A 14,351-nucleotide genomic window follows, 5' to 3' on the forward strand; every position below is an offset into this window, starting at 1 on the left:
TTGCACCCAGACAGGCTACTATTCACATTTAGATACACCACCACCCTACCCCAGAAGGCTCCCATTCACAAACCCCCACCCCCACCGCCACCCATCAGACAGACTCCCATTTACACACTCCCAAACCCCACCCGCAGGCAGGCTACCATTTATACACACACACACACACACACACAGGAACAGGTAGCAAAAGGGGGAGCCTGCTCTGCTGCTGCTCCTCGTTTGTCTGCCCACAGTATTCAAAACTCATTCAGCTAGCACTCCTCTACGCTGATCTCACATTGCACAGTATCAGCATAGAGAATTTACTGGCTACGCAGGTTTTGAATGCGCAGGGCCGGCACAAGTGAAGGAGCAGAAGAATGTGTGCCTTGCTGTGCGGGTTTTTTTTCTTTGACCACTAGCATAGCAAGCCTCTTCCTCCTCTTGCCCAGCATGTCCACTGTGGCCCTGTGACAGGGCCTCTCTTCTTTGGCTGCCGGGCTACATCACTGCTTCATCTACCTCTGGCCTGAGCTCTGGCGGTGGCCCCAGCCTCTCTCTGTTCTTCTTCAGACGCCACTAGCCTGAGCTCCAATGGTGGCCCTAGCCTCTCCCCATTCTTCTTCAGCCACTGCAGGCCTGAGCTCCGGCAGCAGCCCCAGCCTCTCTCTGTTCTTCTTCAGCCGCCTCCAGCCTGAGCTCTGGCAGCAGCCCGAGCCTCTCTTCATTCTTCTTAAGCCACCGCTGGCTTGAGCTGAGGCAGCCATGGCAGGAGCAGGCAGAGTGAGGCAGATGCCAAGCAGTATGCTGAGAGGGGCATTTTTTGCTGCCTCAAAATTCTGCCGCCTGAAGCGGCCACCTTACCCTGCCTCATTATAGAATATTTTGCATGTATACATTTTTTGTGGAATTTTCCCCTTTTCAATTATGCAGAAATTTAAATTCTTGAGAAAGAAAAAGGTAGACAACTGCAGACATTTTGCAGGAAAAGTTATTTTCATACTATTTTGCTATACTTTAACTTTGATCCACTGTCTTTATGAATGATGAAAAATATCTCAAGGTCAAAAACTAAGACCAAAACTTTTGAATAAAGTAAGTGTTTGAATCTCAAAGTACTTACTAAGATCACTGAAACACAATAAACTATTTTCCTGCTTTTCAAATTTAAATTATATCCATTTGGATATACACAAGTTTTGAATAGATTAGGTTATTATATTTAAATGTGCTGTAAAAATTGTATTTAAAGTTAGCTATGTTTAAATACAAAAGTGGCATCTATATCTGAAAATACAAAAAGTTGAAATTATCTTCATAAGTTACTAACATATTTATGAGTAAAGTAAATCCTCATGCTCAAGTCTTCTTAAGATGTCTCATGTATACATCTTTCTGTATAGAAATACATCGATCCCCAATAATTAATTTTGGAGTTTAACAAAGATGTTTTAATAAAATAGTGCTCCAGATATGCAGATAAATAAATCTTCAGTGTCATTTATCCACAGTAGTCATTTTCCCATTTTATAGACAGTTTTATTCCCATATAGAGACAGTAACTTTCAAATAGGCATGTACAATAGTTTCAAATTAAATAGAAAAATGAAACAAATGAAGCCACATTTGTTTAATTTGTGGGACCCTGAAATAAATTGAAGGATCTCCATGAATTAAACAGATCCTGTTAGTTTCATTCATTTTAAATAGAATGATTTCTATAAGCCATTATAGTCAATGGACTCATAGAAATCATAAGAAAGCAACAGGGGCATGTGTACAGTTAGAAATTGATACAGTGTAAAGCAGGCAGACAACAGAGAAGGGGAGGATGAGCATGTTGTCAAGAAAATAAGAGGATTGACATATCACTTCAAAGCAATTTGCTAGTCTGACCTATTGCAGCAGACTGGGTACAGCGATGCTGTCACACTGATCTTGTCAGTGATTTGCTTTACATTGCTTTTCAAGACATTGTATGTGTGAAAGCATAGCTCTGAGCTCTCTCTGAATTCTTGCTAAGATTTTTGCTGTGGCATATGTTATAGACTCACTGTCCAGCAGCAGTCATTCACACAAGAGAGGAAAGCAGTGAGGCAGTGCTGTCAGAATATCGGTGTCTCACAGCAGATTTGCATTGCTTTGCTTGCAGTTGCTGTTCTGTTTTTCCTTTCTGGTGATTGAAGCCTTAGGTACACTTGGCATTACTAATTTTTTCTCTGTTTGCCTGGCAGCGGGCACAGTAATAGTCACTAGGCAGTAGGTATAAGTGAGCAGTGAGGACAAGGCAGAAAGTGCAGCATAACTGGCTGTGTTGAGAAGCCTGTCTGTGTCAGAGAAGTAGTGCAGAGCATACAGTGTGACACTCACTGCAGCAGTTTCTCTCTGTTCTTCAGACAGCAGCCTGGTAGAGGCACAGTCAATGGGCATTACAATACCAATGTAAAATATTAAATAATTGTTGTAATCTTCACATCCCCAGTGACATAAAAACAATCATGTCAGGGATAGGGAAAGGCAGAGCAGATAAAGTAAATGTAAATGTGCCCAAAATTGGCCAGGTTGGCACTGGCACTAGCTGTGCCAGCAAGAATCCAAAAAGTAGTCCCAGTTTAACAAACCAAGAAAGGAATGATTAAGTGTGGGAGGAACATCCTTAGGCTGTAGAAGAGGTTAAATTTATCAGCAAAAGTACCATAAAACCCTTGATGGCATCCCAAGTGGCAAACTGGTACCAAAAGTGGCATTAGCATCCTAAGTCAACATGAAGGAGGAACAAAGCGGAAAAAGTAGCAGTAAAACCTCCAAGGCAAACCTGATAAAGGGGCCAAGCTGCACAAAGAGAAACTTCAAGGTGTAAGGACTGGTTATTATCACACTTAACACATCACAAAAGATGCTCAAGTGAAACCATTTTGGTGTACGCATGTGATAAAAAGAGTAGTGCCAGAAATTTCATACAAAACCAGAAAATCAGGAAGTGGAACAGGCTGAGGGCAGCTCAGTGATGTAGGAAATGGTCTCTAAATAAAACAGCTCTCATTACCTTCCTGGAAAACCTCCCCACAATCATTAGAGAAACCTTTGTGATATACTAAATGTGATAATAACCTTTACATTTGGCAAACCCATTCTACAAGAAAATCTAAATTCCACCCTGCACCTTGGGGATCTTTATGTCACTCAGCTTTGTTTCCATGTCCAGACTTTGCACCTTGGAGTTCCCTTTGCCACTGTGCCTTCCTGTCTTACCCCAGCGCTAACACCTTGCCAGTCTGAGGGCTGTTTTGCACCTCTCATGGTGCTCTGGAACCTTGAAGTCACTCTTTGTGTTGCTTGGCCCCTTTCTCAGTGCCTGTCTTGGAGGTTTTACTTCCACATTTTATGCTTTGTTTCCACTTCATGCTGCCTTCAGATGTGTTAATGTCACTTTTGGTGCCAGTTTGTCACATGAGATGCCATCCAGAATTTATGGCACTGTTGCCGGTGCCCTCTTTTGGAGTCTTGGGGTGTTCATCACACTTTTCCTGTTTCTTTGCTCCTCTTACAGTGATTTGGTGAAATCCTGCCAATGCTGGTACCCTTTGCCCCTTTACAGAGTCATAGGCTATCCATGCCACTTTTGGAGCCAATTTCCAGTCCCTTCCATCTTTCTAGGTACCATGAAGTTCTTTCCCCCCTTCTGTTGATTTCTTCCCACAAGTTTTCAGCCTATCCTGAAGCTCAGGATAGGCTGAAAATTACCTGTAATGCTTCCCCCATTGACTTTAATGGCAAAGGAAAATGAATCAAACTAAAATATGATTTTCTTTTCATTTTGAAGCTAAAGAAAAGAATTAAGGTCCCAAAGAAATGAATTTTAAAAAGAAACATTTTTTTTTCCTGTTGCACACGCCTGCTTTAAAACCGGCTCGCGGGTGCACTTTGACGTGTGTATGCTGGCACACACCCAGATATGCGGCCATTTTAATAACTTGCATGCACTTATGCATGCACTTTATAAAATAGATTTGCCATGTGCATATGTATGTGCAAGTTTAACTGTGTGCACACCCAGGCACATAAATCGGGCTTCTACCACATAATTCGGTATTTAAAACTGGTGCACATCCATGCCATGACCAGTTTCATCAGTTCATCTACCAGTCCATCCAGTATTGAGCTAGATCCTCCAAACACCCCCCAGTTTAATAGCCTGCACTCCTCCCAGTTATCTCAGTCCCTTTAAACCCCTATGAAATGGCTGAGGGTTTTTTGTTTGTTTTATACACTCTCACCTTCTCCATAGCAGAAGTAAAGTTATGTCACAGAGGACTTGGGCACATAAGTATTTATGCGCACATCTCTTGGCCATGCACTGAATAGCCCATGCCCCACCCAGAACATGCCCCTTGCTGAAATTGTTTGAGATGTGCATGCAGCGGGAGATAAACATGTCTCTGGGTGGATTTTAAAATTTGGCAGCATGCACAAGTCTTACCTAATCTATCTCTGTCTTTTACAAATGAAAGTGGTGGATTGACACTTTTTAGCATGGCAACCTATAATGGAAATAGAATTTAGAACCTGGATCTTAACAATTTTCAGGGTAATTTTCAAAAGCATATGTAAATGTAAAATACTATCATAGCAATTTTCAAAAGCTATTTAAGTGCATTTAAAATTGGTAAAACCTATTGTCAATTGAATAGCATATATGGTAGTAATTTTCTAAAGCTTTTGAAAATTGACACGACATATGCTAATGATTTGTCAATATGCTTTACCCATATTATGAGGTGAATTTTAAAAGCCTGGTGTAAGGATTAATAAGGGAATGCATAAATAAGTCAGGCTTGCGTGCATCAAGCAGATTTTAAAATTCACTGAGATACATGCATATCTCTTACAGTGAAAGTTTTCAAAAAGGGGCGAGGAATGGGAGTGATCTGGGTGGGGGCATGGCCTTTTGGGTTTGTAAACCTGAAATGTGCTACATAACTTTGCTTCTGCTATGAATGAACTGTAAGTTAAAATTTAAAGCAAACTAGGCAGATCTGTGGGGTTTTAATGGTCATGGCTAAGTGGGGCAGTGAAGTCTATTAAACTAGGGGCTTTGGAGAACCTCTCTCTTAACTGAGTGAACTGAGGCCGAACTACTAAAACTGGTAATAGCGTGGGCATGCACCCCTTTTTAAAATCCCACGATTTATGTGGTAGAAGTGGTATTTGCACGCACACATATACACCCACATAAAATTTGGTGCATACATGCATGCGGCAGGCTATTTTATAACAATAATGAGATGTTTTCAGTGATATTTGCTGTTATAACAACAATATAGTAGTTTGTTTCTAGCATGGAAAATCCTGCACGATGACATAGAATTGGATAGCCATTCCTATACTATATAGTGTTGTAGTCTATAAAACAATTTACATAAAGCATTTGTTGTTTGTAAACATATTTTGGTTTGCATGTAAAAAATCTGTTTAAGCATAGTCTGTAGTACTCAGTTACCACTTAACAGTTATTAAATGTAGCAGCATCATAGTCTGTTGTTGCCATCATATAGCATCACTTGTAATGCTAATTATTCTCACTTCACTGCTTGTAAGTTCACGCCCACCTGCAGACGTGCTCTTCTTATGACGGATTGCAAAGTAAAACTGAAATAATTGATTCAGACTAAATGCTATAACACAATGGAATAACATTTATTTATTAACGTAGAGTTCCCATTGTTTCTTTTCAAAATTTATTTCTGGATATCAATGACTTCAAAAGGCTGGAAACTCTATTTTATTTTACAAATAATAATAAAACTGCCATGGAGCAACAGTCTCCTCCTCTTTTCCCAAATGAAAAACCCAAAGTGTTTCTCTCATTTTTGTGAAAAATTCTTAGCAAATAGGTCCTAAAGTGTTGAGTATTGATGATATTATGTATACAAGATGTCAGAAAAACAAATGATGATGTCATCAGCAGCAATTCAATAAGTTCAGTTATGACCTGGCAATAGTTCAGATTTAATTAGCTTAAAAGAAAGGGTTGAGAAAGATTTTTATTTTATTTATTATTTAATTAATATTTATACTGTCGTTCAGTTTTTTCAATCATGGCAGTTCACAGTAGCAAGTATGAACATAAACATAACAATCATCCATTAATTAAAATAAAATACAGAAAATTTAAAAAGCACAATTCTTCAACTTCCATATCAGAGGGAAACATTTTTCTCCTTCTGTTAGATGTTTACTTCTCTTTCAAAAGCCTGACCAAATAGCCAAGTTTTTAATTGTTCACTTGGCATGGTGTTCCATAGTTTTGGGCCTGTGATTGTTAAAGTTCTCTCCCTCACTTTGCAAAGATTAGCAGTTTGAAGGGAAGGTATACTCAGTAATCCTTTATTAGCAGACCTTAAATTGTGCTGTGCAGAGTGAAAATGCAGTGTAGCAACCAGCTACTTTGAATCTTTCTCATTCACAATTTTATGGATTATACACAATACTTTGTAGCCAGTGTCATGACTTTAAAACTGGAGTGATATGGTCATATTCTGTTGCATTTTGCAGCATCTGTAGAGATTCTTATTCATTGGTTTGTTCACAAAAGTAGATAACATGTCACAGTTAAAAAGGTTGCTAAAATTAAATGATTAATTAATGAAATGAGTGCCAGTTAAATAACTTGAGAGTATAACATGTTTTTCTTTTTGTATTTATAGTGACCCAAACCAGCCAGTTCCACAAGACACAAAATTTATCCACACAAAACCGAACCGTTTTGAAGAAGTAGCTTGGTCTAAGTACAACCCCAAAGACCAACTCTATCTACATATTGGTCTGAAACCCCGGGTGAGGGATCACTATCGAGCCACAAAAGTTGCCTTCTGGTTGGAACTTGTACCACATCTTCACAATCTAAATGAGATATTTCAGTATGTTTCCACAACAACTAAAGTACCTCCCCCAGATATGACATCATTTCCTTATGTTCCAAGACGATCTGCTGGAAAAATGTGGACCACTACAAAACGTCCTGCTATGACTCCAGTCGTCAACCCCAAGCATTCAAAAGAAACTCAAAAAACAGCCCCAGAGGTTACAAATGTTCCTTTGGAGAACAAGCGAGATTATTCCACAGAGCTAAGTGTCACTATAGCTGTGGGAGCATCCTTACTGTTCCTGAACATTTTAGCATTTGCTGCATTGTACTACAAAAAGGACAAGAGACGTCATGAAACCCATAGGCGCCCAAGTCCCCAAAGGAATACAACCAATGATATAGCACACATACAGAATGAAGAGATTATGTCCCTGCAGATGAAACAGTTGGAGCATGACCATGAGTGTGAGTCTCTGCAGGCACATGATACCCTGAGACTAACCTGCCCACCTGACTATACCCTCACACTGAGGAGGTCCCCTGATGACATACCACTTATGACACCCAACACAATAACAATGATTCCAAACACACTAACAGGAATGCAACCTTTGCATACTTTCAACACCTTCAGTGGAGGTCAAAACAGTACTAATCTACCCCATGGACATTCTACCACTCGGGTATAGTTCTGCCAATTATTTTTTTCAGCAACTTGGAAAAACAAAAACAGGAAAAAGGAAACAAATATTCTCCATGAAGTGAACTTGTCAAAAGGAGAAAGGCAGTCATTATTTTCTTACCAACTCTTCCCAAAGGAACTGTCTAATATTATTAAAAATCAACTTCAAACCCTATGAAATGTGAAATGTACATTGCTGTTATGATCTGGATTTAAGATATCAGTCACTCAAGCCGATGTTTTAATGTATTGAGAGGCCAGAAGGACAGCCACTTAAATACAAAAAAAAAGATATGGATGTTTCCAGTGTAACAGACATGGAGGCAAAATGTTCTGGAACACAGCCAATGACTGTACAGTTTTGCTTTGTTTCAATTTTTTAAAATATCTTTATGTGCCATACTCTGAATGGCTCTCATTAAAAAGAAAGCGAGCCTTTAAGGGGCTGCAATCAAGAAGGGGGGAGGGGGTGAAATAGTGTGATTTTATTTAAATCAAACAGAAAAACCCAGAGAACTGACTATGCAGTACAATATGTATAGTTATTTGCAAAGAGATGACTTGCCAGCCTGAACCGTTTAAAACAAATCAACATAAAAACTTTGTAAACAATGTACATAGCTTATGACATAAAAAGGCTTTTATTGATGTTTTCAGTTTGAAAAGAGCTTTTAGAAAGATTGTGCTGTAAGTTGTGACCTACAGTATGTGTATATACATTAATCATATTCACCTTGGTTTCCTCCAAGCCAGATGATGATTTTCTTCTTAATTACTTGTGGTAAACAAAGAGATATGGAATTTTCTAACACGTTTCATTTGTAAGAGAGGGTAGAATGTCATGCAGGGAATACATTTTAACAGTGTGACTTGCAGATTTCCCCTCCCAGGATACACAAATGCATGTTGAAATTCTTAGAAGACAAAGTTGGATTTATTCTTTTTCCTTTTTTTAAGTAATTTTTTTCAGAATTTTTTTTCTTGATGTTTATTAAACTGTGACAAAAAGATGGATCAGAGAAATGGGGAAGGAGGAATTTATTTAAAACTGGTTAATTTGAAAAATAATCACACAAACATGTCCCTCCGGTTCTGTAGTTCTGTTTCAATGTGTAAGAGTAAGTTGCTTTCCCATCTCATGCCTGCCAAGAGGAAATAAAGCCGGCCTTTTTGGTCAGTGTTTTCTGAGTTAAAATAGCTCTGTATTCACCAGCAGCTGCAGAAGAGTTCATTCTGAGAAAAAAAAAGCCATCCGGCTTTGCAAAAACAGAGGAAATATGCAGTTTGAAAGAAGAAACGTTTTTTTCAAAGAAAAAAAAAAGCTCATCTCTCAGAATGCAATAAGCTTTTTCATCCAGTAACTCATGTGTATTCAAGATTAATATATACATCTGGAAACAAAATTTTGTCATTTTTCCTGGTTATTTATATACCCTCACTATAGTCTGCAGGCATTTTCAAGAGCTAATACAGAAAAGCCATGGATTGTGTAGGTTTTGCTGATAGGTCCTGGCATGTTTTCTTGTACACTGTATCACAGTTGTCAGAGGGAAAGCAAAATTGTCCAAAATATTTATCATTTTTCCCGTTTCTTCTGGCAAAATGGTATAGGTATTCAAAGCTGGAACTGATTAATCATCATATTCTGAATTCAGATATTTTTTTCATTAAAATAAACATTAGTGTTCACTAAGAGAGAGTAACCAAAGTTTTACAAAATAACTTGCTTAATGCCAGATTATATAAGTAAAAAAAGGGTGAAGGTTTTGATTCTTGTGCTGTTAAGAAAACATGACTGTCTGAGGTATATATTTTTTTAATAACATTGTAATACTGGCTGACCAGTATCCAGATAATTTAGTTCAATGGCTTTATTTCAAAAGAAAGCAAAACAAATTGTGAATAAATTGGTTGAGTTGTGCAATTATCTTGGTCATTTGCACACTTATGTTTTGATGAGTAGTCAGTTGTATTATAGTTGATGTTGATGGTATCTGTGGAGTTTAGAAATTATACTTAGCAAATCATAAGTGTTCAAATAACTTACAGACATGAGGGGTCAGCTAGAACCTTGGCTGCCTGACTCCTTAATCTCCCTACTATACAGACGGATGCATCTGTGACATCTGTAGACATTAGGGATGTGAATCGTTTTAGGACGATTAAAATTATCGTCCGATAATTTTAATATCGTCTTAAACCGTTATGGAACACAATACAATAGAGATTCTAACGATTTATACGTTATACTTATACGTTATAAATCGTTAGAATCGTGAGCCGGCACACTAAAACCCCCTAAAACCCACCCCCGACCCTTTAAATTAAATCCCCCACCCTCCCGAACCCCCCCCAAATGACTTAAATAACCTGCGGGTCCAGCGGCGGTCCGGAACGGCAGCGGTCCGGAACGGGCTCCTGCTCCTGAATCTTGTTGTCTTCAGCCGGCGCCATTTTCCAAAATGGCGCCGAAAAATGGCGGCGGCCATAGACGAACACGATTGGACGGCAGGAGGTCCTTCCGGACCCCCGCTGGACTTTTGGCAAGTCTCGTGGGGGTCAGGAGGCCCCCCACAAGCTGGCCAAAAGTTCCTGGAGGTCCAGCGGGGGTCAGGGAGCGATTTCCCGCCGCGAATCGTTTTCGTACGGAAAATGGCGCCGGCAGGAGATCGACTGCAGGAGGTTGTTCAGCTAGGCGCCGGAACCCTAGCTGAACGACCTCCTGCAGTCGATCTCCTGCCGGCGCCATTTTCCGTACGAAAACGATTCGCGGCGGGAAATCGCTCCCTGACCCCCGCTGGACCTCCAGGAACTTTTGGCCAGCTTGTGGGGGGCCTCCTGACCCCCACGAGACTTGCCAAAAGTCCAGCGGGGGTCCGGAAGGACCTCCTGCCGTCCAATCTTTTTCTTCTATGGCCGCCGCCATTTTTCGGCGCCATTTTGGAAAATGGCGCCGGCTGAAGACAACAAGATTCAGGAGCAGGAGCCCGTTCCGGACCGCTGCCGTTCCGGACCGCCGCTGGACCCGCAGGTTATTTAAGTCATTTGGGGGGGGGGGTTCGGGAGGGTGGGGGATTTAATTTAAAGGGTCGGGGGTGGGTTTTAGGGGGTTTTAATGTGCCAGTTTTGCGATTTTTCGATTTTTCACGATTTTTCACGATATTTTACCCCCCCAAACGGCAACAATACGATTCCCTCCCCCTCCCAGCCGAAATCGATCGTTAAGACGATCGAGGACACGATTCACATCCCTAGTAGACATTGCTTTTACCCAGTGGAGACTAGAAGAGCTCTTGATGAAAGGTGTAGGCTTAAAATAATTGAATTTCCTCATTAGGTAAATGTTAAATCATAATTCAAATAAATATAAGTAGAAAACATACAAAAATATTAGTTATTTTCCCGAGGTGAAACAGCACTCCCTAAAACAGAGGCAACATGGAAGTCTGTCTACTTCCCTGCTCCATCTTCTAATGTCCATTATAGTTAAAGATTGTTTATAGTTTACCTTTTTCTTTTTCGGCAACCTAAGTATTGCCTCAGCTAATATGCAGCCACTAGAGTTTCCTGAAACCTCAGTACAAAGGCTTTCTATTAGTTGGGTAAGTTTGCAATGATATCTACAGTATTTGTTTAGTACTTCAAACTGTCTTCTGCTAGCAATATGATTGTACAGTATTGTGTCAGGCTTGTGAAATTTGGGTAAACAATGTTCCTGTAAGTGAATGATTTTAGCTTTTACAAATAACTATGATTCAAAGTCAGTTTAATACATCGGGACTGATGTACAATTTATAAGAGAAAAAGATTTCTAGAATCTTCATAGAATTCTATAATAATAAAATACAGTATACTTTGCAGACTGTAAAAGAAAAAAAAAAACTTTCCCAGCCTTATAGTCTACCATACAAGGCACGCAGGGTTGACTGGTTTCTTATGTTACTGTTTTGCATTTTTGTTTTTGCCTTAAGTAATGATAGGAGATATATATGGCTGGATACATATGTATAAACTTTTCAGCAGCATTTTTAATAATAAAATATCACAATATTTTCTAATGCTCTGTGCAAAGAATTATGCATTTTGGAAATCCCATTTTTTATCAGAAAGGTTTCACTGTTTTATTAGATGTTTAACTCAAAGCATCCACATGTAAACCTTCATCGGAAGGTTTAACTCAAAGCATCCACATGTAAACCTTCATCGGAACATATCAATAAGTATTATCACATATCAGCCTTTATGACAGGAAATTCTATAATAATTAAGAATGAACAACTCTGCATTCTTACATTTTGGTCTGCTAAGGTCCAAAAAGTGTTTTTTTTTTAATGCTGATCTTCTTTGATATCTTCAAGATGACTACAGTATAAGCCTCATTCAACTTTCCCTCACATGAATATAAAATGCATCTCATGCAAATATTTCTTCTCATTTGAATTCTCCATAAATCAGTTTGGCACACACTCCCATGAGTGCTTCAAGCAGTTTTTAGGTGAACTGTATAATGAGGCAGAAATACATTTTTTTCTCATTCTCCACTTCATCTCAAATTTAGTTCATAACTCTAATAGAAATGTATGCATCGATTACACTAATAGATGTTGCAAATACAAGCACTGTTTGACATTTTTGGATACCCAATAAGAGTTTCTATTGTTTCTTTAGTTCTCTTCTATAAGAAAGTGCATTATTAATAGCTTAAAATATTTGAAGTTAGAAGAATAAGGTGCTATCCCATTATACACACTTGTATTTTTAAAATCCATTTATTTACCATAAATGTTTCCCATTTGATGTATATGCAAATGAGCTTCACTCCAAAGTCACAGCAGATAAACATAAAATGATTTTGAAAATCACAACCTAATATAAAATATATCAAAGAAGTTTATTGATTAATTCTATGCGGCTAGGCTGGATAAGCCAGATGTTGTTGAGTACCAGTTGCTGATGATTATATTGGCCCAGCCAGTCTTTCAAGTATAATAAGGAATTCTACATGTTATAGCTGAAGAGGAAGTGACATTCATTTTTATGAACTACAGACTTTGTGGATTTCATTGAACTGTGTTTCATCTTCATTTGTCATCATCAACAAATGACAACCTTCCAATAGCAGGCATGAAAAACCCTAATCCTTTGAAACTTTGACATCTGAAAATATTTGTGACATCCTTCACAATCCCCCCCCCTCACTCACACACACACACACACACACACACCCCAACGCCAACACCATCAACACTATTATGCACTTTCTGTTGTTTCTACTTCTATTATCCAGTTTTGATACCAGTATTGTAAATTAAACACTGAACGGCATTTTTCACACTTCAACAAATATAATGGAAGTTTAAGTGCAGTAAAATGTTAAAGCAGCAGAATCAGAGTACTTAAAAAATTAACTTGCCTGGTTTTTGGCTCTATGGCTCCCTCTTTTGGTTAGATTTTAGGTCTTCCATTTTTTGTTCTAATATATGTATTTATTTTTATTTTTGTATCTGCTAAAACTAAAAGTTTTGACATTTTTGGATACCCTTCTTATATTTCTCCACCATCTGCTTTTAAGACTCTCCTTCCCCCAAGTTCATTTTCTTTCAGGAATTCTGTCAATGCTCATCCTTTAAATGGTTCATTATCCCTCCATCTATGGAAATGTGATGAGGATCAGCAGAGCAATTAGCCAATTTACTTTGACTCATAATGGTGAGAATAAGTAGGATCCACTTCCAATAAATGGTAAACAGTGCACAGAAATGAAAGAATCAGAAAGGGCAATGAAGACAGTAAGACACTAATTTCTGCTTTCTATAACTACAATAACATGAGGATGCAATAATTGCGCTTGCCCTTCATCCCTTGCCCCCCCCCCAACAAAACACACATAACACTTTATTGGCATTAAATAGGTCACAGTTTATTAACCTAACCCGAGCCCTAACAATCAATAACTTATTAAACAACAACACCCCTCTCCCCATTCCCCCTTTGCCCCCCTCCCCTATAATCCTCCACCACCTCGAACCAGTGGTGAAGCCCTACCACTCTCTCCTGCCGCCTACTCTGCCTCAAAACAGCGAGAGCAAGCTTTGACCGTGAACTGGAGCCCATAATTCACTGGTCATCCCTTGTAGCAGCCCCCTCCCACACTACACGAGACACTTCCCCTCCCCCCCCCCAAACTCCAATACCCCAATGCATACAACATAGCCTGGGCTCGGATTTACCGCCTACTGAGACACAACGTACACATAAGATGTGTCCCCATCCCACAGCAATTCCTGAAAGGGTGGGTGGAAGGGACAATCGGCCAAGCACTCCCCTTACTAGCTGAGCCTAGCTAACTGTGATGGTTGATGCCTTCGCGTCACCAACTTGCCTTCCAATCCCCTACCTAGGTTTGAATCTCTCTCCCGCCTTCCTCTCTCCACCCCCTCCTTGATTTTCCTACCCCTCCCATCTGCTTCTTATCTCTCGTTCCCTTTTCTGCCCCTCCCCCCGCCCCCAGCTATTCCTCCGTCCTACATGCTGTGCGTGATTCACCCATGTTATATCATCAGCACTGGCCAGGCCTGCTCTGCTGATCTTTAACATGAGGATGCAATACTTGCGCTTGCCCTTGGTCCCTGCCTCCCAAAAAAACACACATAACACTTTATTGGCATTAAATAGTAGAGATGTGAATCAGAACCGTAATCTGTTCCGATTCACATCGTGATTTTTTTTTTCTGGCCCGATCAGGTTTTTTTTTATCTGCTGCGCCCGAGCCGATAAACAAAAAACCCACCCCAACCCTTTAAAACTAATCCCTTAGCT

At 39.5% G+C, this 14,351-nt stretch overlaps 1 protein-coding gene across 1 annotated transcript in view; it reads left to right on the forward strand.

Moving 5' to 3' along the window:
- Positions 1 to 9,727, forward strand: part of NLGN4X (neuroligin 4 X-linked) — a 213,351-nt gene extending 203,624 nt beyond the window's left edge. Inside the window, exon 4 of the mRNA XM_029603293.1 lies at positions 6,690 to 9,727. Within this exon, the coding sequence (XP_029459153.1) occupies positions 6,690 to 7,539 (850 nt within the window). The 3' untranslated portion in view covers positions 7,540 to 9,727. The remainder of the gene's footprint in view (positions 1 to 6,689) is intronic.
- The last annotated feature ends 4,624 nt before the right edge of the window (positions 9,728 to 14,351 follow it).

Source organism: Rhinatrema bivittatum, chromosome 5 (assembly GCF_901001135.1).
Source record: "Rhinatrema bivittatum chromosome 5, aRhiBiv1.1, whole genome shotgun sequence".
Classification (NCBI taxonomy): Eukaryota; Metazoa; Chordata; class Amphibia; order Gymnophiona; family Rhinatrematidae; genus Rhinatrema; species Rhinatrema bivittatum.